At 35.6% G+C, this 26630-nt stretch overlaps 1 protein-coding gene across 4 annotated transcripts in view; it reads left to right on the top strand.

Moving 5' to 3' along the window:
- Positions 1–26630, top strand: part of ZFR (zinc finger RNA binding protein) — a 77309-nt gene that overhangs the window by 27485 nt on the left and 23194 nt on the right. For 3 of the 4 annotated variants that reach the window (XM_027868847.1, XM_027868846.1, XM_027868849.1), the window contains 8 exons: positions 8104–8351; positions 11696–11887; positions 12772–13060; positions 13738–13925; positions 15672–15791; positions 16384–16529; positions 20011–20170; positions 22297–22502. In XM_027868847.1, the coding sequence (XP_027724648.1) occupies positions 8104–8351; positions 11696–11887; positions 12772–13060; positions 13738–13925; positions 15672–15791; positions 16384–16529; positions 20011–20170; positions 22297–22502 (1549 nt within the window). The remainder of the gene's footprint in view (positions 1–8103; positions 8352–11695; positions 11888–12771; positions 13061–13737; positions 13926–15671; positions 15792–16383; positions 16530–20010; positions 20171–22296; positions 22503–26630) is intronic. The other variant, XM_027868848.1, reaches the window with a different exon arrangement.

Here is a 26630-nt window from a genome sequence, read left to right as displayed (position 1 = left end):
CTTGCATCATTCTTATTTGTTTCCTCAATTTTTCTTCTACCTCTCTTGATTTTTAAAGTCCTCTTTGAGCTCTTCCAGGAGTTCTTTTTGGGCCCAAGACTATTTCTCCTTTTTACTTGAAGCTTTGAATGTAGTTATTTTAACATTGTTGTCCTCTTCTGAGTCTGTGTTTTATCTTCCCTGTCAGCATAATTACTTTCTGTGGTCAGGTTCTTTTTTTATTTTTTTGTTCATTTTTTTCCAGCCTATTTTATTACTTTTAAAGTTGAGCTCTGCTCCTAGGGTGGAGGGGCTACTGTCCCAAGCTTCTTATGCCTGGGGCTGTAGGCCTGGCTGTTAGTCTGCTGTTGCATAGTTGCCACAGGGGGCTGGCACTATGTCAGGGACACATGGGACCTAACCACTTGCCTGGTGCTGTGGTCTGTGGTAGGGCTCATGGGGGGCTTGGTGCTGCTCTTGAGATTACAAGGTGGGGGGGCATGGTGCTGGCCTCTCACCTGCTGCTGTACCAGGGCCACAGGGCCTTCTTCACTGACCTGCATTGGGGCTCAGGGCCTCTCACTGACTTTCTGAGGCAGGGCCTGTAGCTGGCTTGCCTGAACGTTTCCTACTTTGGACCGTGCTCTCCTTTTACCCAAGTGCAACAGACCTTTCCTGTTGATTTTCCAAGTTGTCTTGGGCTGGAAAATCACCCCATCTTTTTGTTGGTTCTTCTTTTGCAGAATTCATTTTGAGACTGTATTTTATAGTTGTCAGAGGTGAATTTGGGAGAATTCAGATGATTTCTTGCTTACTTCACCATCTTGACTCCTGGAAGTCTATCAGCAGAACTTCAGCACTTATATCTGCTATTTTTTTCAATACTGTTATTTGTCTAGACCTACTAATTAGAACTCATTGAAGGCATCTATATGTTGCTGGAACATGTTGCAGCTATTTTTGTTGTGTCTTTCCCAATCCAAAGATTATTCTCCTTGGTAGAAACACTTGAAGCAGACTGACTTTCTCATTACCATCAGCCTCAAGGAGTCGTCACATCCCTTCTTTATTCTTCCTCTTCCCCTAATGTAGATCTTTTTAAAACTACCTTTTAATTGTCCATGTAATTTATTAGAGCAACATGGTTTTAGATAAGTTTTAGTGGCACAGTTGATAGAGCACTGAGCTTAGTGTCAGAGACCCATCTTCAAGTCTGCTCTCAGACACTCTCTAGCTGCGTGACCTTGGGCAGGTCACCAAAAAATAAACAAACAACAATAAAAAAAAAAATCAACCTCACAGGGTTATTGTGAGGATCAGATTAGATAATGAATGTAAAGCACTTAGCACAATATCTGATAAACAATAGGCACTATAAAATGTTTATTCCCTTCCCCTTGGAGTCAGGAAGACCTTAGTTCAAATTTATCTCAAATACTTGTTAGCAATGTGATTCTGAGCAAGTCATTTAACCTCACTTAGCCTATGTTTCCTGTTCTGTAAAATGGAGATAATAGATACCTTACCTTCCAGGATTGTTGTGAGGATAAAATGAGATAAAATTTGTAAAGTGCTTAGTACGATTGACTGGTGCATAGTAGGTGCTATGAAATATAATGATAACAATAAATTGTCATTAATATTTATTATTATTATTATCATTATTTTCATTGTCATTATTACTGTTACTACCCTTAGCTGATTCTAGGCATGAGTCTTCATTACATTTTTAGTTGCTGTCTTCTGTTTTTATATAACCTACATTTTCTAGTGTGTTCCTCTGCCCCTTTCCTCCTAGAGACTCATCTTCTATAACAAAGAATGAAAAAGACTTAAACTTTTTTTTCATATGAAGTCCAAACTTATATGCTATATTCCATATTCTTAGTCCCCCATCTCTGCAAAGAATGGCATGTGGTTGTCTTCTCATCTCTTCTGTGGAATCAAGATTGGTTATTATAATGTCACACCATCTAGTTTCACTTGGTTTGTTCCCATTTATGTTGTAGTCATTGTGTTTGTTTTCTTGATTCTGGTTTTTTCACTTTGCATCATTTATATGTCTTCCCATTACATTTCTGTTCTTCATACAACACAGTTAATATTCCTTTATATTCATGTACAGTAATTTTTTTATCCTGACACAATTCTGCCATCTACTTCTGTATTCAATCTGACACTTGCCCTCTTGTTTTTTATATGTTTTTTAAAAATTTGAATTAATTCAAAAGTATTTATTTATTACTCCTACCTTAGGTGCTAAAGATAAAATATAAAGACTATTACAATTTCTACTCAAGGAACTTATATTCTAAGCAGGAGACAACAGGTACATATTTAAGTATGTAGTGTAAACATATAAAAACAAATACAAATCAGTAGAAAATAGGGAGGGAAGGTTCTTGTATTTGGAGGTGGGGCGTTGATTTCAGCAGAGGCTTCATGTAGAAGTGAAGCTTGAACTCAGCCTTGAAAGAAGAGAGGAGTTCTTGTATATCTACAGTTGTCTTTCCTCAGAATCATTTCTTGGTGTGTTTAGTTTAGTTTTGTTCCTGAGAGATTCTTATCTTTTTTGGACCAAGTTCCCTACAAAATATTAGTCAATTTCTACCTACCTTTTTTTCAACCTCCCCAAATTTAGTATGCATGTCAATCTATATATGGTTTGCTTCTTCTGTTCTATAAATAACTCTGTGATAGTCACTGTCTCCTTTCATTTCTTACCAGTTTCTTAGTCAGAATTAGGTTCAAAATAAGTTCCCTTTGTTGTTTTCCTATTTTTATTTTTAAAATTTTATTTTTATGCTAAAGTTAACCACCCAAAAAGTATTTCTACATAAACAGCATAACATAAAAAGAAGATTAAATAGGAGACCCTGAATTGCCATTTCATGCAACTTTCTTTGGGTGAGGGATATAAATTCCACATATTGCTGTCAACACTGTTGTTTGTGCTTCCTTCTACTCTTCTGTGCATTTAAAAAAAAGTTTTAGTGGCCTTTTTGGATGTTTCACTATTGCTAAGCCCTTCTCTTTCTTCCAGGCACCTCCCTCCACTAAAAACTAAGAGAAAGGTGGGGAAGCAACCTGGTAACAAGTAGCATAGTCAAGTAAAATGAATTCTCATGGTGGCCATATCCAACATGTATGATTCTTTTTGTACTTTGAGTTCATCACCTTTCTTTCAGGAGGTGCTTCATCATCCTTCCCTGGAGATATAGTTAGTCATTACATTGATCAGTTTTGGGGTTTTTCCACAGTTATTTTTTAGCCAAAATGGTGGAGTAGAGGAAGCATTTAAGCCGAACTTTCCCGACATTCTCCTCCAGACCACTCTAAAATAATGCCTTAAATTGAATTCTGAAGCAGTATAGCCAATAAAAGGTCAGAGTGAGACATTTTTCTAACCCAAGACAACTTAGAAAGTCAGGAGAGATCTGTGACAAGGGAATGGGGACTGGCCAGGAGCACAAGCAGCAATAACACCAACTGTGAACCTTGGAGGTGGTGGCAGTAACAGCACTTTGGAGAGCTCTTGCTGCCCAGAGATAGTAAGGAGATTGGACAATTGGTCAGAAAGAGATTACAGGGTGCTCCTGTCCTGGCACAGGGCACAGGACCAGAAGCTGTTTAGCAACTCCATTGCACATTACCCAGTTCCAGGTCACACTTCTGGGGTGGAAAGGAATGCTTGCAGTCACAGCAGAGTAGGGACCCAAGGACCTTGATTGCAGTTCCAGATTGAGGGGAGGGGTGCTAGCACTTGTAGTGGCAAGGGAACAGGGCCTCTACCTGGACCTGAGTACAGGTGAGGAGAGAAGTAACCACACCTCTCTCTGGATCACACTGCCTTGAAAGCAATGAAAACTTAGAGACAACACCTCCCTCCCTCCCAGAACTGGCTTTGAAAGCAGGGCAAAAAACCTGAAGCTAGGGATAGTGGTCAGCCCTACCCCAAGTAAGTAGAGCCCAACTTTAACATAAAATTCAGCATCAAGAAATAAGCTGGAAAGATGTACAAAAAAAAAAAAAACAATAAAATGGGAACCTGATCATAAAAAACTACCACGGTGACAGGGAAGATTAGGACACAAACTCAGAAGACAATGCTGTTTTTAAAAAAAAAAAAAATCTTCAGGCAAAACCTCAAAAGAAAAATGCAGATTGGACACAAGCCAAACAAGAATTCATGGAAGAGCTACAGAAAGAGATTTTCAAAAGAGCCAAAAAAAAAATTATTTTAGAGTTTAAGAGTAGTAGAGGAAAAATTTTGTTTGCGAGGCAATCGGGGTTGAGTAGTGACTTGCCCAGGGTCACACAGCTAGTGAGTATCATGTGTCTGAAGTTAGATTTGAACCCAGGTCCTCCTGACCCCAGGGCTGGTGCTCTATCCACTGTGCCACCTAGCAACCCCTGTTCTAATATTTCTTACTATCTCATGGAGTCATTGATTCCTGTTGGGTTGATTCCAGTTTTATAGTGTCTGTTACTTGAGTAAGGTTTACCACTTTGTCTTCTAAGCTATTCTTCCAATTTTTTCCTCTAGACATTTTATTTCATTTTAAAATTTCTTACATCATTTCTTCTAGGTTTTCATGTAGTCCTTGTAGAAAATCCATTTTTCCCCTTAAGTCTTTAAATGCACAGCTTAATTTTCAAGCTGCTTTTCAGTGCATGCTTTGATTTGATTTTTTTAATAACTAAATATTAAGCTATAGCTCAGCCATTCATAAATTCAGTCATACTGTGTGTAAATAGAATCAAGTTGCAAGTTGGAATTCAGTGTAGAAGAGGTCTAGCAGGGCAAAGACTAAAAGTTGAGGAGGTATGTGGGAACCAGTGAGAAAAAACATGTTGGACTATGGAAAGAAATTATGCGAGAAAACCTTTATAAAGAAGTTTTGCTCAGTTCATTTTCCATTTGTACCTATCTCCATTGTGGCTGTCCTCCCCAACTGCATACCTCCCTTTCAGACTTCATTTGCAAAGTCACATTTTGTCATACATACACACGTTTACTTTATACATAAGTTCATGCTTATTTTTATCTGGATTTAGAGAAGAGATATACCTTACCATTGGACAGTTGTTTATATACAATTGTTCGTGAGTTCAGTATATATAAACATAAACAGCAACAAATTAGAGGAAAGAGATGCTATGTTAAAAAAAAAATAGAATATCTTGTAAAGAATAAAAGATATGTCATTTTATATTTATGTTTGAATGGCATATAAATTGATGGGAGAGTAGGGCAGGAGGTTAGGGTTTGTGGGAGTTTTTCCCCTTAGACTTGTTTCATCAGTGTGAGGGAACTCCCTGGTGTAGAAGTGCCTTCCACTAATACAGATTGACAATTTCTCTGTAATTTATAGTTGTAGAGAGTTGCCCAATGTACGAAAAGTTAAATGAATTGTATACTTACACAGTATGTATCAAAAAGTAGGACTTAATTTCAAGGACAATTATCTATGCACCAGCCATGCTGTCTTTTAATATATGAGACTTTTTTAGTTTTTGCATATTTGAGGTAGTGTAACATAATGGATATAGTGCTGACTTCTGAATTAGTAAGAGCTGAATTCAAGTCTTGCCTTTAACACATACTAACTATGCTACCTTAGACACATTATTTAATTTCTTGGTGTCCTAGACATAGTTCTTTAAAACTATAAATTATAGAGCTGCATTTGTAGAAGAAATGCCTCACCTATGCCAATTAAATCATAGGTCCAGAACAAAAAGAAATTATTTTTACTGTGTTATTTCCCAAGAAGAATACTGAGTTGGTGATTTATGGGAGTTTCATGTCTTATTTTGTTTTGTTTTTGATGCAAATTACTTCCTAGTTATTAGTATGTGGGCTTCAGATAGAAAGATAAAATGTGACTTGCTATATAGATGGCTTTGAAAAGCAATTTTACCTAATTCATACTTATTATGAAGAAGATTAAAATTTGGAGCCTAGGATCAATTCCTCCTCCCCCCTCCAGTTTAGGGGATACTTAACCTCCCTTTAATTTGAGATTCCCTAAGGACATCTATACCTAGTACAGGTATACAAAAATTGAAGGTCTGGTCACCAAATCTGTGTCTCTACTCTATTTCTCCTATCTCTAGCTAAAGAATTCATGGTAGTTGGACCTTTAGATACAAAGCCCAAGCCGTCTTGTTTTTGTCAGAAACCCCAGTCCACCTCCTTTGCATACCTTCCAGCTCATCAGAACATTTTTAAAAAGTAGTCACATTTACAGATTTTCAAATACAGTTACAGTGCCGGTATACAGTATTAGAAAGCATACCTCTGTGTTAGGTTGATGGAAATGGTTTAAGATTGTGTGTGTGTGTGTGTGTGTGTGTGTGTGTGACCGACCCAGAATATTGTGCATTTAAGAGAATTTGTAGCCACATAAGCCACTCTGGGAAAGTACGGGCTATCAGTCTGGATGTGGAAGTATCCCCATTAAGCACAGTTGGTATTCATTAAAGTATATTTGTGATCTTCTGTGTTAGTGAATAACTGAATATATTAGGCTGTGTGTGTGCATATACATAGAATTGAGAAAGAGTGAATAATAGTTTTCTTTTAGTCAGTCCAGCCAAAAAAAAAATGCACAAGTTGTGTTTTGCTTTTGAACCTGTGGCATTCATTAGGACAGTAATTTTTGCTCTTTTATGTCAGACAATTTTAGATCTCTTTGATTGGTGGGCTCTACCAATTTTTTCACTATGTTCATTTCAGAGGCTTTCTACTCCTTCACATTTCCTGTTTTCATGTCTTCCATAAACAAAACCTTCCCTCATACTCCATTCTGTTATCCAGCAACATAATCCAACAAACAAACCCAATTGAGCTTTTATATATCACTCACCTTCATATCATGTGGTTTCTTTGCCTTTCTAACTTCAGGATTCCTTGACTATTACTTCTCGAATTCTTACCTATTTCACCTTTTTTCCTGATTTACTTTATTTCTTAGTTTGATGGTAGATAAGGTAGAATGATAGATTTCAACCATCAGAAAGGCCAAAACCGGGAGAATCAGATCTCTTTAAGTAAAAGGTATCTCTTTCCTCTTTGCTCTAGAAGCATTTCTTCTTTCCCTAATATCCCTATGTCTTAATTCCCAAGAAAGAACTGTAAACCAAATATACTGTGAATTGCCAAGTTAGCAATTTTCACTTTTAGAGGTTTTAGGTTGTTAACAGAATTAAATATTATGGGCATGAGTGAGTTGTTTTGATTTCAAGTAGACTTCTTAGTCACAAAGCCCTTTTGTCATTTAAAAAAATTTTTAGCCAAAACTATCTTATTTAAAACAAAAAGATTATTCAGAGAGAGCTAGCAGAATGTCATTGGAATGTCATGGGAGCTAGGACTTAGGATAATTATTCGGGAACCCTGTGCATTTTTGGCCAGTTGAGATAGAACTTACAGTGTCTGTTCAACCTTGGGGACAAGGCAGAAAACCCTTGTTTTCTCTTGTTCCTTGATAATATTTTCAAAGCCATCATAACCTGGCTTCAGTCTGCCTCTCCAAACTAATATCCTCACCCCTCCTAACTGTAATTAAATCCTTCACTTCAGGCAGGCCACTTCTCAGGCCCTCCACAAGCTTTTTATGTTGATTGATGCTTAATTGTATGCCTTCACTCATATTAAAGAGGCCTTTTTCCCTGTCTAAATCTTACCCATCCATCAAAGCTCAGCTCAAGACTATCAACTCTGGAGCTCCTTTGATATTAATTGATGTACACATTTTTGAACTCCTGTAGCATACCTTAGATTTTGCCATTTGATTGTCTTCTTCCTTAAGGTTGCTAACTATGTCAAGTTATATATCCTATAGACCAAACTTCTTTGAGGGATCATATCTAATTTAGATGCTCCCAGAGCATCTAGCTTATTTCTAAGTACAATAGGAAGGCATAATTGTATAGAAAAAGGTAAGTAAGATTACTCTTGGGTTCCATAGAAGATATACAGTGTTTAAAAGGTGATACATTTGAGTACTATACCTATTAACTGAATTTTGGTAACATAATTGATAACTTAAACTTTATTACTGAATACTTGACTTTTATAATTACGTGAATAATATTTGTTTGATTTTTATTTGTAAGGTACCTCTTATTCAGGTTATGAAGCAGCAGTATATTCAGCTGCATCCTCCTACTACCAACAGCAACAGCAGCAACAGAAGCAAGCAGCAGCAGCAGCAGCTGCTGCTGCTGCAACAGCTGCCTGGACAGGGACCACCTTTACTAAAAAAGCACCATTCCAAAATAAACAACTGAAACCAAAACAGCCTCCCAAACCACCCCAGATTCATTATTGTGATGTTTGTAAGATCAGCTGTGCTGGACCACAGGTATCTACATTTTATATTACTGCAAATCTTAATGATCATATTTGATAAGTGTGGACGGCATTCTAAGTTTTTTTCCTGAAAATAGTGACATTTTGCTCAAAACATTTTTCTTTGAAAGGAGTTATTGCTATTGAGATTTGAAAATAATAGCTTAAGAGAACAATGATGAATATTAATGTAAATGAAAGACCTGTAGAAATTTATATAAAAGACTTTTTTTTTAAGCTAAACTTCAATTTTTATGTCTGTTTTGGATTTTGCCTTCTTTCCTTACAAAATCCGCATTTCTTTGGAGAAAGCTCCTCCCATTTTGGGAAGGAGGATATTCCTTTTTTCTTAATCTCGCTAAAGTTCTATTTTATTCTTGGTGGAAATTTCATAAACTCAGACTTTAGGAGCTAGAAGGGACCTGATTTCTTTGTTTTATAGATGAGGCAACATTGTGTAATGTAATATTAGGGCATATAAACAAAGAAATGTGAAATAAGCAGGAATTTCTCAAATACTTTAAGAACCCTTATTGAACCATTTTTAGAAGAGCTACAAGTTACCCCAATATAAAGATGGGTTTCTTTATAAGTTGGAACTAAAATAGTGACTAATTTGTGTGTGTAGCATGTGGAAAACCATCTAGTTGCTTTATAGTCACATCATGCATAGGGAAGGGCTTAGGGATTTTGACAATAAGAAAAGTGCAGTGAAAGCTCATTTAAGGTGCTGGATAAATTAACATAGGAGACCTTTTGTTTTTCCTTGCTCTTTTTTGTTTCTAGCCAATAGTTCTTCTTGTGTATGTGATATGGGTATGTGACTGTCGCTTGTCAGTATCATACATATTCAAATCTATTCCCAGGCATAATCTGTTTTCCCTTTTTCTAAAAGGCCTAAAAATATAGTGAGAATTTAGTAGCTAGAAAGTTTCAGGTATGTTTCTGGGAAGAGGAAGGCATGTTTTCTTTTCCACTGTGTATTGAGTCTTCAAAACTTTAACTTCTCTTAAGCCTACTGGATTAGGTATGTTTGACTAGGTATTGTATTGCCTTTGAGTTACTAAACCCTTGGGCCATTAAAATAAAAAAGCAACTATAAGCACTAACTGAGTTACAGGCACCCAATTTAAAAATATCTTGTTCACGTGTATGACTGCACACTGCCGTCCATCACTGGGGTTGAGTATACCTATGGCATATGGGCTCCTGGAATGAGCATGTGAAGGGGTGCCATCATGGAGGGTAAATATGCAAGGCCTCAGTCTGGGTATATAATGAGATTATAGTGTTGAAACGTGAGTATACAGGAGTTATATGGAGCCCCCAGGTGAGTGTGAGAGGAAACGATACTGTGAGAATACACATGTAAGAATTTTCAGAATGAGTAACAGAAATATGTACTTTGAGAGAGGGTGATAATGGGATGAGAGATATACTATGAGGTTGATGATAATTATGTAAGAATTGGGTGTCCTTTGTGGATATATGAGATAGAAAGGCTAGAGCGTTTCATATGAGAAAATGTTCTTAGGAGTTGAGTATGTAATGCTAGGCATGACTATAAAATAGTAGAATGTAATGGGTATGGAACACAAAAAGAAATTATGGAATTTAAGGCAGGATTTCTTGTTGATACTTGTTGGTGCTTGCTGATGAGAGATGACTACAAGACTGAATGAGTAGAGGCAGTAGGGCATTCATTTCAACAAATATTAAGCTCCAACTATGTGCGAGATACTTTTAGTCTCTGGGAATAAAGAAACAAAGACAAGACAGTTCCTTCTCTCCTTATGTTCTCCTGGTTGAGGGCATGGAAGCCATAATATGCACACAAATAAGTAAATATAAAATTATTTGAGGAGGGAATGAATGCAAACCAAGGCAGGGTGGGTAAGGTAACAAGATGGCCCAGGGTAGAACGTGAAGCATGATTGAGTCTTGTCTAGAGATACACTGTGCTACCTACCCATACAAGTTTGCACTTAAAAATTTACCAATAAAGACAGCGTAGGGCACAGGGCAGAAATTCCAGAACTGAATAGGTTAAGTCTCCCAGGATGTAGTCTCTGGTATTAGCTTAGTCTAGGGGAAATAGCAAGGAGATGGTTAGACTGATAAGTGAAGAGAGTCTGAAGCTGGCTAGGGAGAGACTACTAATATCTAGGGGGACACATGTATAAGCACTGAAGTGATAGTCAAGAAACGTAATGTCCCAGGCCTATTTCTGCCACAGAAAACTAATTCAGAGGTATTTTGGTTTAACAAACATTTATTGAGCATCTGTTTTGTGCATAGCCCCTGTTGCGTCATAGAATAGAAACAAATTTAAATAATATTGGTACTTTCATATAATATACAGTCTAGTAGACTATAAGCTTGACCTCTCTGTTTCTTCATCTATAAAATGAAGACATTAGATTAGGTCTCTGAGGTCCCTATCAGTTCTAAAAGTCTATTGTATAATATATAATGTATGTGTAATGCTAATTCCTTATAAGGTTTTTTCAAAGAAAAGACATAAATTTTTAAATAAAATATGATGTAATTAAAGTATCACTGTTAGCCTCCAAAGTCCTAGAAAGTATCCTAAAGACCCTGACCTTGGGCAAGTCACTAAATTTTATTAGGCCTCAGTTTCCATATCTGTAAAATGAGGGGGTCTAGGTAGCTTCTAAGGAAGTCAGTGATCCTGTTATTCTGCTTCCTCATTTTCTTATAAGTAAAACTGCTTTTATTCAAGTAGTACTGGCATTGAGGAGGGAATTGAAGATGTGTTAAAAACTTGTTAACTCACCTTTTTTGTTTGTTGATATTAGAACTATTTCAAATTATTTTTTATTCTAAATACACAGCATATTTCAGTTAGGTTATGGATTAAATGAGTTTTTGTGAACTAGCCTATGAACTTTTTTTTACCATTTGTAATGTTTCTGTGGGAAACTAAAGAGTTCCAAACAATTAAATAACAAATAGCATTTTGGGACTCAACCTATTTTGTAAGCTTGTATCTTTCTATGTATTGGACTATAGCTAGAGTTTCTGTTGATGTAGAATATTTATTTATGGAGTAGGAATGTCTTTTCCCTATTTGCTTTTGGATCAATTGCTAATGGTATATATACATTTACCATCATTGTCTTTTGATTTTAAAAAAGAGAAGCATATCCTTTGTGTCTGATTGTGAAAATCACTACATTTTAATAGGAATCATAGTCTACAGAGCCACCAATCAGCTATCTTCAACTACTTCTAGAAATAGAGTTATCTTGACTTTTAAATGAGTGTTAAGAGATTTGTAAATTAGATAATACTGAATGGTATACAAATGAAGGAAAATGTTTTCTTTTAAAACAGACTTATAAAGAGCATTTAGAAGGACAGAAACACAAAAAAAAGGAAGCTGCATTGAAAGCTTCTCAAAACACCAGCAGCAGCAGCACCTCCATTCGTGGGACTCAAAATCAACTACGTTGTGAGCTCTGTGATGTGTCTTGTACAGGAGCAGATGCATATGCAGCACACATTCGTGGTGCTAAGCATCAGAAAGTAGGTGCCTTTTCTCACACACAGACACACACGCGTGCGCGCACACATACATATACCTACATACATACACCCCTTATGTCTTCATCTTTGGGATAGGGATATAAGTAGAAGTAAAAGTTGATTTTCAAATTTCATGGAGCTTAACAGTTTTGCTTCATAATCTGTGATGACTATGGAAAATATTATCTCCATTTCCTTTCACTAAAATACCTAATGCATTACTGAATTTGCTCTTTAAGTCTACTTGTAGAAACTGAATTAGAGGCCCAATTTCATTATTTGGAAATTATCAGGTGCTAATATTTCCTTTCTGTTAATCTTGTATCTGATTGGATATGACCTCGAATAAGTCATTTAATCTCTTTGCCTTGGTTTCCTTATCTAAGTAAGGTAGAAGCAGTAAGCATACATATTTGCCTCATAGTCATGTTGTGAAGATAAAAATTCTTTAGAAGTAAGGTACTCTAGAAATTTAAAATAAATCTTTTTCAAAGAAGATTAAGTGCCCTCTATGCACCTGTGGATGTACTAGGAATTCTACAGGCAAATTAAAAATTTGTATTTTTACTGTTGAGAAGTTTAAACCAAACAATAATAGTATTTTTTGAGCTGTAAGCTTATCACAGCTCCCTAATTTGACAAGTGAAGAAACTGAGGCCTAGAAGTTTAATGAATTGCCTAAGGTTACCCAGCTAGGTAATAGGCAGATATCTGGATATACATGGATTTAACAGGAAGCAAATATGTAAAACTATATACCATATAAAATTATACTGAATAGAAGGGGGATAGTTGGACTTCATTGTAAAGTGTTGTTTATTACTTTAAAAATATGCATACCCTACACAGTGTGTTGACTGATATTCATAAATGTGTTTTTATAGGTGGTAAAGTTACACACAAAACTTGGCAAACCCATTCCTTCAACGGAACCAAATGTTGTTACCCAAGCTACTTCTTCAACAGCTGCATCTGCTTCTAAATCAACTGCCTCTACTTCTGGTATTTCAGCTAGCAACAGTACTGTGAATTCTTCAATTGTAACTTCTGCAGTCAAAGTTCTTACACCTGCTACAAACACAGGTCTCAATACAGCATCAAACACTAAAGCATCAACTGTGCCTGCAAGTATGGCTGCAAAGAAAACATCTACACCCAAAATAAATTTTGTTGGCAAGTATACTTGTTTTTGCTATGAAACTTATATTTAGAAAATTTGCAGGATAGTATTTTATATGAAAACTAATTGGAATGTTATTTTTATAAATAGTATGATTAACCATTTGTGCTCATATACTTGTACTTTTGTTTCTTCACCTGTTCAGCAGGATGGTCATCACCAGTAATTTAAAAAAGAATCTTAAAACCTATTTTTATTTTTATTTTTTTAAACCTGTTTTTACAAAACACTAAGCAAACTAAGGTTAGATTTCAAGTGATCAGATATTGATAAAATTTTAAAGGGGATTAGAAGACGAGACTGTTGCAGCTTTCTTTCATCTGTCATTTGTTGAAATCAGCTTGGGCATCATGAATTTAAAAAATGTAAAATTCTATGTAAAAATTTGGTCCATTTGTAACGTGGAGATACTCCCCAAACTAATGAGGATGAATTGTTAAATAGTTTGAGCTTCTCAAAATGAAGATATTATGGATACTTTCAGGTAACTTATTCTACTGGTTATTAAACAGCAAAAGCTAAATGTTTTTAAGACTAAGTCCTTAAGCCAAAATGTCTATACTTACTAAGTAGTGATATTTTTATAGGAAGATTATAGACATTCCAGTTTAATTCATGTGAAATTTGTTTATGATTAAAATTTACAAATTTATGTATACCCTTTTTCTAGGTGGCAATAAGTTGCCGTCAATTAAAACGGAAGATTTGAAAGGTACCGAAAGTATTAAACCTACTCCTGCCACTTCTGCTGTACAGACCCAAGAAGTAAAATCAGACCCATCAGACCCAGTGACACCTACAACTCTTGCTGCTTTGCAGAGTGATGTGCAGCCAGTAGGCCATGACTATGTTGAGGAGGTATTGAACTGAGAATATGGTTATTACAAAATTCAAACCATAGATTTGTTGTGAAAATGTATTTCTGGGGAGAGGAATTACTCATTTACAAATCTTTTTTCATAACTTCTATGTTAATCATATTAAATAAAATGACAATTTCAAAAAATGTGTTCACTACAGGCGAAAAAGCTTTTGGTACCTTTGTTTTTCACCTTCATTCTTTGCCTGATAGCAGCCTGCTTAACTATCCAGAATGGTAGAAATAAGCAAAAAAGCCTCAATATTAAAGAAGATAACCTAGACAAAGCCTTGGCTTTTTACTTCTTAAGAGAGAAAAATGGAGCTTAGTATTTATTATATGTAAAACTGAAGTTACTTATTTAAGAAGCCAAAACATCCTTGAGGTTGAGAAGTTGGGAAACATATTTAGTTTCTCAGTGTACTCCCTCATGTGAGAGATTGGAAGAGATGACTTCTTTATTCCCTCTGAGTTTGTGATTCTTTGAACCTTCCAGATGAAAAAACAATAGAACCCTACCTGTAGGGGAAGGCTTCTAAAAGGAACACATTGAAGCAGGGAGAAATGTTATCTGACCGCCAGAAGCAAAAGAAAATGTGTTTGTTAAGTAATTGTACTTTGTAAGACATGGCCATTTGAAACGTTTTCTTGTATTAGGGCCACTATCATAAGGTAAACTACTTCAGTAGCCTCCAAAGGCATTGCTGTATTATAACATTGCATGATCATTTGTATTCTCAATAGTGACCCTAAATCATCAAGAAAATGTTATGTGTTCTTTACCTACTGTATATTGAGAGGGGAAATGTATAATACATTGTTAGGAAAAATTACACTAAAACACTTACTTAATGAGAAACTATGCTAGGCTTTAAGGGGATATGTTAAGATTTCCTGCTCTGAAGAAATTTACTAACTAGCAAGAGAATTAAGCTATATCTGCAAATAATTAATAGTATATTTCAATTATCCTGAAAATTCATTCATCCAAAATAACACATTTGCTAGTTTTATGCTGGATACATCCATAAGACTGTACTTCTGAGGATCAGGGTTAGGAGTACCCTTAAATATGGTGGAAGTAAAAATTTCAACCTATCAGTAGTCCATATAACATAAAAATATACCAGGCAGCAGTATGGTTAATTGGAAAGAGCATTTGTCTAGGAATCAAGAGAATTTGGTTTCTGGTCTGAGTTCTATTAATGACTAAGTGATGTCAGGTAAGTTCTCTGGGCTGTAGTGAAGCCTGAGGGGTTTTGCACTAAATAATCTCTAAGATGCCTTTTAGATTTGATATTGTATAATTCTACTCGTTCTCTGAATTGGTTGTGGTAGCTCAAATTTCAGTAGTGACTCAATTCATCATGTATGTAGATATAGTCTCTATATTCAAACCTAAATTTGTAAATAAAGGGAAATTGGCATTGCCTAGCACAGGAAGTATTTAACAAGTGCAGCCTTAATTGAATTATAAAGGAGGTCTTGCTTAATAAATATAAACAGAAACTGTTTATAGACCAGAGTCAAAGATGAATCCTTACTGAAATTCCTACACGGGCCATCCTATCAAGCCCACAAGCAATTCAGATACTGTTTCCTTTCTCTGGCTACAATTAAATTAATGAAATAGCCTTTCTATCATTAAGCTACAGAACTTTGGAAATGAATGAATGATGTTACTTCTAACGTTAAATAAACATGAATGTCTTCCTATTGTTAATGTTCTTCATTTGTTTCTTTAGGTACGAAATGATGAAGGGAAAGTAATTCGATTCCATTGTAAGCTGTGTGAGTGTAGCTTTAATGATCCCAATGCCAAGGAAATGCACTTAAAAGGGAGAAGGCACAGACTTCAATATAAAGTTAGTGGAGATGGCTATTATTGCTTTGTATTTGTATCCTCGAAAACAAAAAAATCAAAATAACAGTATTCTGATCATGAAGGAGCTCATATTCTAAGGGTTGTGTGACCCACAGAACACATCTGTTTTCTCACCCAAGTTTACTCAACTTCCTAGTTTTTACATATTTGAAACTATATACCTATGTGTCAATCATGTTTTTTCTTTTAAGGCAATGAAGCTTGATTTTATGTTATAAAATTTTTTTTATTTCTTGTTGGATTTTTTAAAGGGCATACTAAGAAATGATAATTTCATGACCATAGAGTGTTTGAAGGATGTGAGACTCTCCAGACATTCATAGAGTTTTGGGTGTAATTTCTGCATACAACACTTTGGGGATCTAATTTGAGTTACTTTATGTATCTGAAAACTATAGTAATTTTACTGATTTTACTGAATTTCTTCCTAATTATTTTGAATTAGTGAGATTTTACTGTAGTATCTTGCCTTCCATGGGAAAAATTAAAAGTATATAATTAAATAAATACATAGATTGTTGAAAAATTGTGCTGAAAAGACTAATGAAAAATACATTTTAAAATATTTGTAGAAAAAAGTAAATCCAGATTTGCAAGTGGAAGTAAAGCCCAGTATTCGAGCAAGAAAGATTCAAGAAGAGAAAATGAGGAAGCAAATGCAGAAGGAAGAATACTGGAGAAGACGTGAAGAGGAGGAACGCTGGAGAATGGAAATGAGGTACTATTTTTCACTTTTAATAAAATATGAAAAATTGCTTCATACTTAGTAACTAATTTAGTTGTGAGTAGCTCAGTAAATAAATTTATGGTAACTGTGGTGTTTTTAGGCAAGGTAAGTTTACTTTAAACTTTCAGGGAGCATCTGCAGCAGAGATCTCATATTGTGTCTTTTTTTTTTAGTTTTCAACATTCTCAAGATTTTGAGTTCCAGATTTTCTCCCCATCTTGCCCCTCTCCCCACGCAAGACGGCATGCTTTCTGAATACCCCTTCCCCTAATCTGCCCTCCCTTAAATGTGTCTCCTTAAAGAACATATTTGAAGCTTTTCTAGCAAAATTAAACAAATGAGCCAATGTTACATTTCATGTCTGAGGAATCGCTAAGTAGCCTCAGTTACTAGTAGAGCTGGGAGCTAAATCTCTGGTGGTTTGTCCCCACTGATACTGGAATTGGCCTCTTCTAAATCACTACCATCATTGGATACTCCTACCATCCTTACCCTCCCACCCCCAAGACTTGCATGCTTCTTTCTTTTTCTATACTTCCTTCCTTTAGGACCAGGTTCTTCATTCTTTTCAATATGACAATTAGCTAATCTGACAAACTGTTATTACTAATAAAATTGGGGAAAGCGTGTAAGAGCTCCTTTACAGTCTTAAAGTTTCTAGGTCACATATATGCATTACAACAAAGACTTTCTAAAAACAAATAATTTGGTCTTTTGGTTGTAGTGTATTAACTTTTATAAATTAAATCAACTAATAAAAATGTACAAACTAGTACAAGATGAAGCTTTGGTATTGATTGGAAAACGACACCATTTATTAGAATGCAAATATTCATTAAGACTTAATTTGATTTATGTATTGGAAATAGTTTCGACAATTATGGTAGATTTTAGAATCTTTGTGTTGGTAATCAGATCTATGAAGAAACAATACAAGTGATAACTGTGTTTCTCTTTGAGGACAGAACAAGAAAGAACGAGCTTAATGGGTTTACATTAAATTAAATTATAATAAACACATCCTGAATGGAAAAGTTGGGAAACATTAGATTGTTTCCAAGAAAATTAATGTATGTAACTAATATAGAGTAAAAATGTAAAAAACTTTTCCTGAGGGATTTCAAGTTTAGTGATTTACAGAGTACTGAAATTTTGTGACTTATCATAAGAACAGTTTTATTAATTCATTTGGGCCTAAGAGTCTAGTTAAAAGTGATCATAATGTATTAAAGTCTATATGTGGTATTATACCTGTAACCCCAGAGACAATGTGGTGAAGTGGATAGTGAGCTTGATCTCCAAACCAAGAAAACCTGGGTTCAAATCCTGTCTGTGACACTTGCTGGGTGTTTTGTCCTGGACAAATCATGTAGTTTTTCAGTATGCAGGGCAAATTTATTAGACGATAAGTTGTAGAAAGGGTGCCCACCTGCACTTTTAGAGAGTTCCCTATATCAGGACCTGTCCCTACTTATAGCACTCTGTCCTGGGCCCTCTTTTCTCTTTTTGCAATTTCGTTTGGTGATTTCATCAGCTTTTATGAATTATATTATCATCTCTATACAGATCCTTCTCAAATTTAGTTATCCAGCCCTGACCTCCAGTCTCAAATCTCCAACTACCTAGTGAACATCTTGAGCTAGATGTCTCGTAGACATCTTAAACTCAATATGTCCCAAACTGAACTCATTATCTAAACTCTCCCCTCTTCAAAATTTCCCTGTTACTGTTAAGGGCACTGCTGTCCTCCTAGTCCCCGAAGCTAGGTATCATCCTCACCTCCTCCTCACTTTTATCTTTGTAACATCTCACACATATTCCTCATTCTGTCCTCTGATATGGACACCACCTGTGTGAGGCCCTTGTTACTCTTGCCTGTACTCTAGCAATAGCCTGCTGGTTTCTCCTGCCTGCCAAAAACCTTTTCCAACTTTTGTCTGTCCTTCAGTCAACAGCTAAATGATCTTCCTTAAAGTATAGATATGACCATGTCACTCCCGTACTCAGTAAACTCCAGTGGCTCAGCTCCCTGTCATCTCCTGGATCCAATATAAAATCTTCTGTTTGGTGTTTAGAGCTCTTCATAACCTTCCCCCACCCCTCTTTATCCTTGATTACATACTCTGAGATCCATTGAAACTGGCCTGCTTGCTAATCTTTGAACAAGACACTCCATCTCTCAACAGCAGCCCTTTTCGCTCCCTTTTCAACTCTGCCTTCTGGCTTCTAGATTCCTTCAAGTCCCAGCTAAAATCTTACCTACTTAAGAAAACTTTTCCCATTCCCTTGTAATTCTAGTGCTTTCTCTTGGTTGAATATTTCTGTTTTATCCTGTATATAACTTGTTTGTACAGTTATTTTTGTGTTGTCTTCCCCATTAGACTTATGAGCCCCTTGAGAGTAGGAACTTTCTTTTACTTTGCTTTGTATCCCCAGCATTTAGCATAATACCTAGCACATAGTAGGTGCTTAATGTTTATTGACTATTGACATGGTCCCTCCCACATCAGTCTGAATATAAGCTACATATTTCCTAAAAGTTTGGCCTATATGAACCTTGAGTCTAGCCTCCAGTTGCACTGTTCAGTAGATAAGACTCAAGCCTCATTGGTCTCAGTATGAGTAAGTTGGTGCTACAAAATAGTTAACACATATAATACTTTATAGTTTACAAAGTAGAGTCTTAGTTGAGCCCCACAATAACCCTTTGAAGTAGATACTACAGCTGGTATTCTGGTTTTACAGATGACAAAACTAAGGCTTAGGTTAAGAGATTTACCCATAGTTATAGAGCTCTGATGACAAAAGAATTTGAACTAATTTTTGAGTTTCAAGCCCTGTCTACACTACATTATACTACACTGCAATCTACATATATGTATGTGTATGTATCACATATGTATGTACATACATTTATATATATATACACACATATTACTCCTACTCTAAAAGTAGAAAAATCAATCTGTCCTTAAAAGCTCTGAGCCAACTGTCTGCATCCCCACTAGCCTCTTAGATATAGAAATTTCATTGCAAAAGATTGTCAATTCTCAATCTGTCTTGCAAGAAACTATCATTATGACTTACTAGCTTAGAATGAGGAATGGAACAAGAAAGAATAAACAAATCTGAGATGGTCAGGGAGATTTAAAAGGAGAAAGTTGAGGAATGATACCTTTTCTCCATTCAGAGTCCCCAAGCATATTGGTATTCTTATCTCCTTCCTTCTCGTTTGTTTTTTCACTACTACTGCTCCATAAAAGGATGCTTTCATCTGCACTTATAAAATCAAAGTAGTGTGATTAGATGTATAGAGAAGAATGTGTAGCCTATACATTTAGCATGAATCTTTGCCAGTTTTGTTTTTTGCTTTTCGTTGGTCACAAATCATGACCTAATGGCTAATGCAAAATTATTTTATTAGTAATGTATGTCTTTTTATTCATAAGCATATAATATAAACTGATTTTAGACGCTATGAAGAAGATATGTACTGGAGAAGAATGGAGGAAGAACAGCATCACTGGGATGACCGCCGTCGAATGCCTGATGGAGGATATCCACACGGTCCCCCAGGACTAGGCCTCCTTGGAGTCAGACCAGGAATGCCACCTCAGCCTCAGGGACCTGCAGTAAGTTTTTGTTCTGTAAATTTTAGATGAAATAGGTTGAATACCATCTTGGCTTTAGGAGAAGGGGGAAGATGTTCTTGAGCATTACTGTTAATATTTTCATCTGACCTACCAGCTGGGTCTTTGGGTATATAAGAACTTCCTGTGGGTTCCTTGATGCTTCCCCAGAACTCCTTTATTAGCACATTATTAGCACATTGGTTTCCATTTGTCATCAACTTGAACAGGATTGCCTTTGAAATTTTATTTCTTCACCTAATAGCTGCCTAGCTCTTGTTGTCTTCTAGCATAGAAGCGGGGAACAGAGACGATACACTTTTTACTTCGTCCTCAAAGTATATTCCAGCTTTCTGTTACAATGTCTTGGAGCCTTTTTGCTTTCCTGCTTTCCCTGATCATTTGAAACTCTATTGAATGTGTGAAGAAATAAAGTATTAAAATCAAGGCATACTATACAAGTAGATCTCTCCTGATGAAAAACATTAATTTTAATCAGCATGCTTCAAATTTAGCCCTTCTTTTCTTATTAGGAGAGGTCATTTGAGGATCAACAAGAGGAAAAAAACACATGGAAGTTAGGGACATGTACAGAGGAAAGAATACTAGCTCTGGAGTCAGAGAACTAGGGTTCAAATCCTACCTCTGCTGCTTTGCTACCTCTGTGACCTTGGGTACGTCACTTAACCTCTCCATTGGCCTCACCTTCCTCATCTGTAAAACGAGATTGGATTAATTGGTGTCAGAAGTGTTTTCCAACTCCACATTTATGTTCTTATGTAAATACATTTCCCAGAGGAAAAGGATCAAGAGTGGGGAGGGTATTTGTGTGTAGAGAAAAAGAGAAAGCAGCTTTTTTTTTTTTTTGCTCCATCCTTCATTCTGACTTGTGGCTTATGTGTAGATGTGTAGAAGAAGTAGGGGTCATGGTAGGTAACCTGAACAGTGGAGAATTAAAGGAGAAAAAAGTATGAAAATAGCAATTTGTAAAAAATAAAAAAGTGTACCAAATGTTTAAGTTTAACTTTTTGCAGTTTTAGTGCAATATTTATAGACTCCTCCCACAGAAAACAAATTTTATTTATTTCAGGAAAAATGCCCAGTACAGGTTTTTATACATAAATTATCTATGTAAAAACACTACATTGTGAATTTGCTTACAGGTATAAAAAAAAAAGCATGGAGTAGATTTATAAGTTTTGTGTGGCTTGTTATTTATTGCTATTAAAAGTATATGATGTATTTCTAGAAAAAAATTTTTTTTTCTGAAAAAAATTTAAATGTTAGGGTTTTTATTTTGGGGTTTTTTTTTAATTATTAAGCATTTTGTTCTCACCCCTCCCCACCACAAAAAAATTGTAACAAATAAGCATAATAATTTTTTAAAAGTCCTGTATTAATAATGTCCAAAAACGTATGTTTCATTCTGCATGTTTAGTCTACCACTGTCAGAAAATGAATAGCATCATCAGTTCTGGAATCATGGTTGTTGGTCATTACATTGATCAGCGTTCTTAAGTCTTTCAGAATTGCTTATTTTTATATTATTGTGGTTACATAAATTATTTTTCTGCTTCTGCTAACTTTACTCTGTATCAGTCCATAGAAGTCTAACCCCAGGCTTCTCTAAAATCATCCCTTTCAACATTTCTAATGGCATGTAGTGTTCCATTATAGTCATACCATAATTTGTTCACCCATTCCCCAGCTGATGGGCACACCTTTTAGTTCCCATTTCCTTAGCAACTACAAAAAGCTACTATATTTTTGTACAAGACATTTTCTTCTTTGATACTTTTGGGGTGTAGGCCTAGAAGTGGTATAACTGGGTCAAAGTATGTGCATAGTTTAATAGATTTGAGGCATAATTCTCTATTTCTTCCCAATAATGGCTAGACTTCACAGCTCCACCAACCATGCAGCCATGTCCATGTTTTTCCATAGCCCCACCAATATTTATGGTTTTCTCTTTTTGTAAACCTTAGACAATTTAGTGGATGTGAAGTGGGCTTTAAAGGTACTTTAATTTGCTTTTCTCTAATTTATTGTTGGAAATTAAATATTGTTTCAACAGAAGCAAATTATTTCCTTTGTTTAAATGAAGTAATAAAGATTTTTCTTCTCCACAGCCTTTACGTCGTCCTGATTCATCTGATGACCGTTATGTAATGACAAAACATGCAGCTATATATCCAACTGAAGAGGAGTTACAGGCAGTTCAGAAAATTGTTTCTATCACTGAGCGGGCTCTCAAACTTGTTTCAGACAATATGTCTGATCATGAGAAAAGCAAAAGCAAAGAAGGTGATGACAAGAAAGAAGGGGGTAAAGACAGGTATTTTTTTTGTTTCTTCTCATTTTCAGTGAACAAAAATTACCTTCTCTTCCCCTTTATCTCATTGAAAAAAGAAAGAAAAATAAAATTTTTGTAACATATGCATAGTCAAGCAAAAAAAAAAAATGCCTCAGTATGCAGTGTTCACCACCTCTCTATCAGGAGGCCAGTATCATGTTTCCCAATGAGTCTGTAGCATTGGTTGGACACTGTATTGATCAGAGGTTTCCCATCTCACAAAAATATAAACTGCCCAGATTAATGGAAGAGGAAATAGAATACTTAACCCCATTTTAGAAAAAGAAACTGAATAAGCCATCAGTGAGTTCCCTAAGGAAAAAATCCCCAGGACCAGATGGATTCAATCATAAGTGAATTCTACCAAACATTTAAGGAACAATTAATCCCAATACTATATAAACTATTTGAAAAATTAGGTAAGGAACCCAACCAAATTCCTTTATGGCACAAATCTAAACCAGAGAAAGTAAAGACAGCGAAAGAAAACTATAAACCAATTTCCTTTAACTACTGTAATTGTAAAAATTTTAAATAAAATACTATCAAGCAGATTATAGCAAAGATCATACACTATGACCAGGTGGGATTTATTCTAGGAATACAGCGCTGGGTCAGCGTTAGGAAAACTATGAGCATAATTGACCATATCAGTAACAAACAGCAAAAATCATGTGATTATGTCAATAGATGCAGAAAAAGCCTTTGACAGACTATAACACCCATTCTTGTTAAAAACACTAGAAAGCATAGGAATCAGGAAAAAGATAAGTAGTAGCTATCTAAAATCAAAAGCAAGCAAAACAGGGATAAATTTTAAGCCTTTTCAGTAAGACCAGGAATGAAGCAAGAATATCCATTATCACCACTGTTATTCAGTATTGTATTTGGAATGCTAACTATCGCTGTAAAATAAGAAAAAGAAACTGAAGGCATAAAAATAGTGAGAAAGCAAAACTATCACTCTTTGCAGATGATATACTTAGAGAATCAACTAAAAAACTAGTGGAAGCAATTAACAACTTCAACAAAGTTGCAGGATATAAAATAAACCTACCTGTAAAGTAAACCACCAGCATTTCTGTTTACTACCAACAAAACCCAGCAGGAAGAGGTAGAAAGAGAAATTCCATTTAAAATAATTGCAGACAATATAAAATACTTGGGAGTCTACCTGCCAAGACAAACCCAGGGATTATATGAGCATAATTACAAAGCACTTTTCACAGAAATAAAGACAGACCTAAACAGTTGGAGAAATATTAATTGCTCATGAGTAGGCTGAGCCACATAATAAAAATGATAATTCTGCCTAAATTAGTTTACTTATTCAGTGTCAATCAAATTGTGAAGAATTATTTTATAGAGTTAGAAAAAAAAGTAGCAAAAATCATCGGGAAGAACAAAAAGGTCAAGAATATCAAGGCAATTGATGAAAAAAATGTAAAGGAAGGTAGCTTAGCAGTTCCAGATTTCAAACTGTGTCACAAAGCAGTGATCATCAAAACAATCTGGTAGTGGCTAAGAACAGATTAGATACATAGCACACAATAGTCAAATGACTATAGTAATCTAGTGTTTAATAAACCAAAAGATCTCAGCTTTTGGGGTAAGAAATCACCATTTGACAAAAATTCCTGGGAAAACTGGAAAGCACTTTGGCAAAAACCACGCTTAGGCCAACATCTCATGCTGTATACCAAGATAAAGTCAAAATGGATGTAAATGATTTAGACATAAAGGGTGATAGCATTAGCAAATTAGAGGGACATGGGAAAATGTACCTGTCAGATTTTTTGGAAAAGGAAAGTGTTTATGTCCAAACAAGAGACTGGGGATTATGGGAAGTAAAAGAGGTAACTTTAATTATATGAAATTAAAAAGCTTTTGCACAAACAAAATTACAAGGAAAACTGGAAACTAGAGGGAAAATTTGGAGCAGATTTGTCTGATAAAGGCCTCATTTTTCAAATATATGGTAAATTGAGCCAGATTTATAAAAATAAGAGCCTTTCCCCAGTTGATAAATGGTCAAAGGATAAGAACAGACAATTTTCAGAAGAAATCAAAGCTATTAATAGTCACATGAAAAAAATGCTCTAAATCACTGCTGATTAGGTTGTTGTTCAGTTATGTCTGACTCTTTGTGACCATATTTGGGGTTTTCTTGGCAAAGATACTGGAGTGGTTTGCCATTTCCTTCTCAAGCTCATTTTACAGATGAGGAATTGAGGCACACAGGGTTAGGTGACTTGCAGAGTCACGGCTAATAAATATCTGAGGCCAGATTTGAGTTCAGGTTTTCCTGATGCCAAAGCCAGTGCATCACCTAGATGTTCCTACACTACTGACTAGAGAAATGCAAATTAAAACAACTCTTGAGATACTATCTCATACTTATCAGATTGGGTAACAGAAAAGGAAGGTAACAAATGCTGGAGAGTATGTGGAAAAATTGAGACACTAATGCACTGATTTAGTCCAACCATTCTGGAGAGCAATTTGGAACTGTGCCCAAAAGTGTATGAAACTCTGCATGCCATTTGACATAGCAATACCATTTCTGCGCCTATCCCAAAGAGATCAAAGGAAAGGGGAAAGGACCTGTTTGTACAAAAATATTTATAGGACCTCTTTTTATAGTGGCAACGAAATGAAAAATGAGAAGATGCCCATCATTTGGGGAATGGCTGAACAAACTGTGTTATATGATTGTGATGGAATACTATTGTACTGTAAGAAATGACAAGCAGGATGTTTTCAGAAAAATCTGGAAAGGCATATATGAACTGATACAAAGTGAAGTGAACTGAACCAGGACAACATTATATGCAGTAATAGCAATCAAGACAATCATTCAAGATGATTACAAAGGACCCGTTATGAAAAATGCTATCCACCTCCAGAGAAAGAACTAATGAACTCTGAGTGCACATTGAAGCATGCTTTTAAAAAGTTCTTTATTTTTATTGCTTTATTTTGTTTGTTTTCTTCTGCACCATGGCTAATATGGAACTATTCTGCATGATCTCACGTGTGTAATCACAATCAAATTGCTTGCCTTCTTGAGGAGGGAGACCTTGCAGGGGAAGAGAGAGAATTTGGAACTCAAAATTTTTAAAAATGATTGTTAAATTTTTTTACATGTAATTAGGAAATATTTAATGAAATAAGTAAAATTAATTTTACAAAAAGTTTTCCATCTCCTACCACAAAACCCCAAAACTTTTTCTAAAGTTATGTTTTTGTTTTGTTTTTCAAATTTTTATATTGTTCCAAATTTTCTCCCTTTAGGTTGTCCCCGACCCATTGAGAATGCAAACAATATGATATCTATTATACATGTGTAATCATGCAAAACATTTCCATATTAGATGACTCATCCCCGCCAAAAAAATATTCAAGTTAAGAAAAATAAAGCGGAACAAATGCTTGAATATCTACTCAGTCAGTTTCACCTCCATCTGCCTCTATCTCTGGAGGTAGATAGCATTTTTCACTGTGGGTCCTTTGATATTATCGTGAAGCATTACATTGATCAGAATAGCTAAATCTTTCACAGTTGATCATCCTTACAATATGCTGTTTAGTGTGTGTGTTGTTCTTCTAGTGCTGCTCATTTCACTTTCCCTCAGTTCATATAATTCTTACCATATTTTTCTGAAACTATCCTGCTTGTTATTTGTTACAGCACAATGGTTTCCATCATAATCATATACTGTAACTTCTTTAGCCATTCCCTAATTGATGGACATCCCCTCAGTTTCCAATTCTTTGCCACCGTAAAAAGAGCTGCTATAAATATTTTTGTTCATATGGATCTTTTTCCTTTTTCTTTGATCTCTCTCCCCCTCTTTTTTTTTTTTTGGTGAGGCAGTTGGGGTTAAATGACTTGCCCAGAGTCACACAGCTAGTGAGTGTTAAGTGTTTGAGGCTGGATTTGAACTCAGGTCCTCCTGACTCCAGGGCCAGTGCTCTACCCACTGCGCTACCTCGCTGCCCCTTTAATCTCTTTGGGATACAGACTTAGTAGTGGTATTACTGGGTCTCTTCTGATTCTGCCACCACCCTAAGGCAGGCCCTCATCACCTCACACCTGGACTGTTGCAG

This window comes from Vombatus ursinus, unplaced genomic scaffold, assembly GCF_900497805.2.
Source record: "Vombatus ursinus unplaced genomic scaffold, bare-nosed wombat genome assembly UNPS02014791.1, whole genome shotgun sequence".
Taxonomy (NCBI): Eukaryota; Metazoa; Chordata; class Mammalia; order Diprotodontia; family Vombatidae; genus Vombatus; species Vombatus ursinus.
Note: the sequence above shows the minus strand (reverse complement) of the source record. Positions and strands in the feature narration are given on the sequence as shown.